We start from the raw sequence: 6,884 nt of genomic DNA on the forward strand, positions 1-6,884 counted from the left end.
AGGTTGACAGGTGAAGGAGTGCTCATGCCGTAAATCCATTGATTAGAATTGTGTAGCTGGAACCAAGTGGTATTTTGATCGAGTCGTTGAAGTTGACAGCTGGTTGCGTCTTTATTGTGAAACAAGTCCATTTCACATTTTCCTATTTCGGCGTTTGCTCGATAAATTGGGTGTTGTTGATAGCATAGATAGATGTTGTTGCTGACCTCATGACAACCGACCAACTCCTTATTCATAGGATACAGTTGTTCCTTATGCAAATTTATTCCGATAAATCTTGTTAAAAGTTTAATGATGACAAGTGACCCATTTATTGCAGCTGGAATTGGTGTTAATTGGAACAATTCAAATGTTTCAGAATCTACTAATGGCAGTAGTAGCGAAAATACAACCTGTGTATCCGTTTTAAATAGCTTGAGTTCAATGAGTCGAAAATACTCCAAGATGCTGTCATCTTCTATTGGAAGTTGTAGATTTTGCGATAAGTGTGTCCGAATGTTTTGCAGTTCCTTTCGAAACTGATCAGTGGATATGAGTAGAGGATTAATCTTGCCATGATGACCATCGGTGATAGCGTCTATTAAGGCCTGTTGTTGCATTTGGAAGTTGTGAGTTAACGTTAGTACTTGCAACGCCAATGAAGTAAATGTATAATATAATGCACTTTTGTCGAGTGCATTACTGACATTATTGATAGTTGACATTATCAACTTTATTTGTGCATCTAAGTCAGTGAATTTCCGTTTTGAGGCGTCTTGAGTTTGTTTCAAGATGTTTAGTGTTGCGTCCAAAATTGATGTGTGGTTTTTAAGTAATTTGTTAAGGTATTCTTCGTTGTCGTAGATTTGGCTCAAATGGTGTTTCATCTCTGTTTCATAATTTGAGTCTAATACGCCAAACAAGGAATTAGCTACATTTCCAATAATATTTATTGCTCCCCGTTTCGATCTTGCAATAGGGGATTTGAGTAGGGCATTTTCCATTTCAATGTCGCTGTGCCAGTGGTCATAAAAGGTTACGAGTCTGTCGCATGCAAATTGGCCACCGCTTTGATGACAAATGTTATCAAGGGCTGCTGTAGTCGACCTAATCGAATCCCAGGCAATCCAAAAAGATGATAAATTGTAGTATACTACAATGTTCCACTGACTTGATATGATTTTGGTAGCTCCGATGTTTTCGAAATAGAGTCCAGGTCTGGTAAATTGCTCGACGATTGGGCTGCATTGGGATGCAGTCACAAAACAGGCCATTAAAGTTGTTAGCAGAACGTTTCCTATGCTGAGTCGTCGCCGCTTTTTTGGGGTACTATCTTGAACAGTTGGCGTAGGGGCCTCCGTTATTGTTTCATTTATGCATATTGGTTTTTCGGATGTGTTTTGCTCGATTGGTTCGCTTGTATCGATCGGCAGTAGTGCTAGTCGATGAATTGCTCGTTTTATTATACCATTTTTGGTACGCACATTAGCTACACGAATTTTTCCATCTGGGCCTATGAAGGTTTCTACTATTCTCCCCAACGGCCACTGAAGTGACGGTGTATTATCTTCATGAATTAGAACCATTTGGCCCACTTTGACATTGTCTTGGACCTTTTGCCACTTTGATCGGTGCTGTAAATCACTTAAGTACTCTGACCGCCATCTATGCCAGAAGTCGTCTTTAATACTGATAATGCGCTCATATCTTTTTTTTAAATTTAAATGTAGAGGCTTCGCGTCAACATGAATTGTTGCAGTGAGGGGATCACCGATTAAGATATGTCCAGCAGTTATGGCGGTTAGGTCGTTAGCATCTGATGACGTCGGAGTTAGTGGTCTCGAATTCAAAATCGCTTCGATTTCTATTATGAGTGTTTCTAACTCCTCGTATGTAAGACTGACGTTCGATGCACTTCGTTTAAATAGATTTTTTGCTGACTTGACGGCAGCTTCCCACAATCCACCGAAGTGTGGGGCTCGTGGTGGGATGAACTTAAAATCGATATTGTACGAACAGCAAACACCCTGTATTTTTTCTTGGCTTCTTTCATCGAACACAGCATTTTTTAGTTCAGCAAGTTCCTTATTGGCTCCAACGAAATTAGTGGCATTGTCACAGTATATTTTCCGGCACATCCCTCTTCTTCCTATGAAACGTTTTAATGCCATGATGAATGAGTCAGTTGTAAGATCTGTGACTACCTCCATATGTATGGCCTTTGTTGCAAAGCAACAAAATACGGCCACGTAGCTTTTTGTTGGACGTTTTCCCCTGATACGATAATGAGTCCATATTGGACCCCAAAAGTCAGCTCCTGAGTTTACAAATGCTCGTGCTGGTTCAACGCGATCAGTTGGCAAATTTCCCATGATTTGATTTAGTAGTGTCGGTTTCGCCTTGGTGCAGATAACGCATTTGTGAATAATAGTTCTTGCTGTCATCTTTCCTTTGAGTGGCCAGTATTGCTGTCGCATGATTGCCATTAATCCTTGTGGTCCAATATGTTTGTTGCGGACATGAGTCTCTTGTATTAACAGCCTTGTTAATGGGCAATCTGGTAGCAAGACTGGGTGCTTCGCCTCAAATGAAAGTGAGGAAGATTGAAGCCGCCCGCCAACTCTTAGAAGACCTTGTTGATCAATGAATGGAGACAAAGCCTTAATTGTACTAGTTTTGCTGACTTCTAAGCCCTTACGAAGTGAATTTTTTTCTTCTGCTAATCCCTCGTCTTGTATCATGCGAATGATCACTTGACGAGCACGTGTCAATTCTACACTGGATAAGTGACATTCGTTTTGTTCCAATGATGCCTTCCGGAGAATTTGTGTGCAACGAATAACATAAGCAGTTATTCTTTCCAATTTGGAAAAGGAATTCTTATGATCGATATTGTGTAAGAAATGTGGTTTGTTGGGATCGATTGTTACTGCATGTATTGATCTCTTAAGTTCCACTTTACATTCTGATCTGGCTTTGAATGGAGCAGGCCATAGTGACTGGTGACCATGCAGGAACATAGGACCGTAAAACCATAAGTGGCAGCTGCTTAGTTTGGATGCTTCAATGCCGCGCGATAGTATGTCGGCAGGATTATCCTTGGATCTAACATGTCGCCATTGGCCCTTGCTGGAAATTTCGAGAATTTTTGTCACCCTATTTGCCACGAATGCGTAGTAGGAGGCTGCCGATGAATTGATCCATGCCAATACAATTTCCGAGTCTGTCCATAAATGTGTTGTGGTATCTGTCAACTGCATGCAATTTTTTACCTTAGCTAATAATTGTGCTGTTAGTAGAGCGGCGCATAGTTCTAACTTTGGGGTTGTTAATTTCTTGATTGGGGCTAATCTCGATTTAGCACAAAGGAGGCGGACAATCACTTGTCCGTGCTGCGTAATGGAACGTAGATAAATTACTCCGCCGTAAGCTCGTTCTGAAGCATCGGCGAAAGCATGTATTTGCGTTGATTTTGGAATCTCGTTTCCGAAAAGATGACGTGGCTGTTTTATGTTATTGAGACAGTTTAAGCTTTCCATGTAACGCACCCATTGACAGGTTAGCTCGTTTGACAATTCTTCGTCCCAATCAAGTTTCAGCGTCCACAAGTGTTGCAAGAACAATTTAGCTTCTACTGTGACTGGACTAACGAGCCCAAGCGGATCGAAAATTCGAGAAATGTCGGATGATATACTTCTTTTAGTATATTTGACGTGTTCGTTTTTGTTGATCTGTATCTTAAACTCATCTGTTGTTGGGATCCACACTTGGCCCAATGTCTTAATGTGACCGCATTCCATCGTGTTGAAGTCTAGTTGTACAGCTATGTCGGATGGGTGCAACCCTTCCATTAATTTTGGATGATTGCCGCACCATTTGCGAAGCTTAAAGCCACCCTTGTGCAATAGTTTTATAAGTTCGTTTCGTGCATGTAATGCTTCAGACATACTGTTGAACCCTGTCATGACGTCATCTACGTAAAAATCTCTTTTGACGATAGCTGCAGCTGTCGGGTGCCTACTTTCTTCAATTTCAGCCAACCGTTGCAAGCATTTTGTGGCAAGATACGGTGCTGACGATGTCCCATAAGTTACGGTATTAAGTTGATAAGTTCGAAGAGGCTCATTGTCGTTGTTTCTCCATAAAATTAGTTGGAATCGACGGTCATCTTGGTCCACCATAATTTGACGATACATCTTCTCGATATCGGCCGTGAAAACGAATTTAGATAAACGAAAACGTGTCAGTATAGCGAATAAATCATCCTGGATAGTTGGACCAGTAGCTAACACATCATTTAAAGATATGCTTGTGGAAGTTGGTGCAGAGGCGTCGAACACTACTCGAAGTTTCGTGGTGGAGCTCTCTGGTCGAAGAACTCCATGATGAGGCAAAAAATAACAGGGATGGATTATATCATCTGGGTTGATCACACTCATATGTCCCAGGTTGATGTACTCTTCCATAAATTTATTGTATGTTGTTTTGAATTCAGGGTCTCCGTTGAGACGTCTTTCTACAGCGAAAAAACGTTGCTGTGCTAATCTTTGCGAATAGCCTAAAGAAGTGACTTCTCCTTTGAATGGTAATTTCACAACGAATCTACCATCAGTTGATCTTGCCACAGATCGATTAAAGTGTTCCTCACATTGCTGTTCTTCAAGTGTTTGATCCGACGAACCTTGCTGTATCTCCTCTAGTTCCCAAAATTTGTGCAGGTCGAGTTCTACATTATTTGTAAGAACACCGCAAATCGATGCAGAAGACGAAAACCCAGAAATCCGACCACTGACCATCCACCCAAACACAGTTTTTTGTAACATTGGATAATTGTTTCCTAGCGAAATTCTCCTTGGCAGAACCATGTCGTTGTATAATTCAACGCCAATAAGAATATCTACTGGACCTGGTTTGTTGAATTGGGCATCAGCCAACACAACTCCTTCTGGTATAGCCCAATTTGATGTATCCAGTTCAATTGCAGGCTGATTTGCAACTATTGTTGGCAACATATGAGCTTCTATTTCAGTTTTGTAGTTAGTTACACTAGATGATATAACTACGTAGACTCTTTTTTTTGAGCACTTGTTTTTCTGACCGACGCCACTAAGATTCAGCGAGCTTGATAATTGAGTTAGCCCAAGTTTTCGTGCTGCTCGTTCTGTTATGAGGTTCACTTGTGAGCCTGAATCCAGTAATGCACGCATCTTGCATTCCACGCCCTGAGAATTCAGAACCGTCATTATTACAGTTGCTAGTAAACCATAAGATTTCTTCAACTCTACGGGTCTACTTGTTGTAAGCGTAGCTGCTGCATGCCCACCTAATTGGTGTGAATCGTTATTTCGCGATGAGTCAGTAGTGACCTGAGACTTGCCATTGGCAGCATAAAGTTCATGTAAAGTTGTATGATGCCTTCTTTTGCATTTCAGACAACCCTGAGATGGGCATTTTGTTGAAAAATGGCCCGAGCGCAAGCAATTTACACAACGTTTGGCACTGAGAATCATATTTCTGCGAATTTCCGGGGGGTTTTTCAAGTAATTTTTACAAGTGGAAGTTTTATGATCTCCCTTGCAAGCTAAACATTTTAACATTCCATTTGTAGTATTTAAACACGCCTTGTTAATGCTCTTGCCTCCAATTGCCTCTAATGCTTGGAAGCGAAGTTCTAAAAATTCCAGAAATTCATTTAACTGTTGGATTCTTCTTGGATCCTTCACGTTCTGTTCATACAAGCTGTGTGTTATTGGATCCAATTTCTTCGTCAAAATGAAAAGTATTATTGGATCCCAGTTTTCGATGTTGATTTCAAGATTTTTAAGTCCAAGAATACACTCAGAAGTTGTATCATGGAGTCGTTTGATAGCTTCAGAGCTTTCAGATGTTATAATTTGTTGAGAAATAAGTTTTGCAATAAATGCATTCACAAGAAGCCGCTTATTATCGTAGCGCTGGCAAAGTAAACTCCAGGCACTACTAAAATTATCCTCAGATACTGTTAAATGAGCAATTAGACGTGCTGCTTCTCCGTCCAAATTCGATTTTAGATAAAACATTTTTTGGCAATTCGCAAGTGATTGTTTATTTACCACTTCATTGAACAAGTCGCGAAATTGCCTCCATTCCAAGTAGTTCCCACTGAACCTTGGTATTATTACTCGTGGTAACTGCATTGATGCAGATGTTAATGTTGAGGTATGCGAAGACGTTGAAGCAAGTTTCAACTCTTCCACCTTTAAGGACATATTTTGGACTTCTCTTTCTAACGATATAAACCCTTCTTCATCATATCCAATAGTTGCTGGATTGGATTCTAATTCACAAATGCTGTAATGGAGTTCCTCAAAATGGGCCCATAAGCGAAGAATAGAATCCTTCAACAGTACCTTACGTGCTAAAGGTATGTCCGTGGTGATGTTAGCGTCAATTAGTTGACGTTTTATAGTTTTGCCAAACTCTTGTTGGCGTCGCATCATTAGAGATAGTTTATTGGAATCACATGAGCTGTTTTTCGTAGCTATTACTTGTGCTTCTACATTCTTATTAGTGGCGAATGAGGTTACGTTTGACAACAATGTTATTTGTTCACTAAAAGTGGCTTCGTATTGTTCCCAAATTTTCAATACCTGTTCATAGAAATTCTTAGTGAAGTATTCATGCGACTTGTCTTCCGAACATTCTTTCTAGAGGGTATTATCATTGATTTCGAATTGTTGCCATGCCTTCTTGAGATCCTGAAGTCGTTTTTCAAAATATGCCGGTGTCTGCTTCCTATCGCTGGAGTCCTTTTTGTAATTTCTGATAATTACTTCGATCTCAGTTGCAATCGTCCTTTGAGCTTGCACGATTTTCTCGATGTTATCCATTGTCCAAGTATAGAAAACAAGAGCGAAACGAGTTTA

The 6,884-nt window shown here is 40.4% G+C and overlaps 1 protein-coding gene across 1 annotated transcript; it reads right to left on the reverse strand.

Annotated features, from left to right (window-relative positions):
• Positions 1-206: 206 nt before the first annotated feature.
• Positions 207-6,848, reverse strand: LOC119664692 (the record flags this gene model as incomplete). Its single annotated transcript, XM_038074145.1, has 2 exons — positions 6,792-6,848; positions 207-6,608 (listed from the first exon to the last, which is right to left on the reverse strand). Coding segments are annotated over exons 1-2 (6,459 nt in total), but the record flags the coding sequence as incomplete, so codon positions are not given.
• Positions 6,849-6,884: the final 36 nt, after the last annotated feature.

The sequence above is a fragment of the Teleopsis dalmanni genome, unplaced genomic scaffold, assembly GCF_002237135.1.
Source record: "Teleopsis dalmanni isolate 2A unplaced genomic scaffold, ASM223713v2 unscaffolded_contig_2499, whole genome shotgun sequence".
Lineage (NCBI taxonomy): Eukaryota > Metazoa > Arthropoda > Insecta > Diptera > Diopsidae > Teleopsis > Teleopsis dalmanni.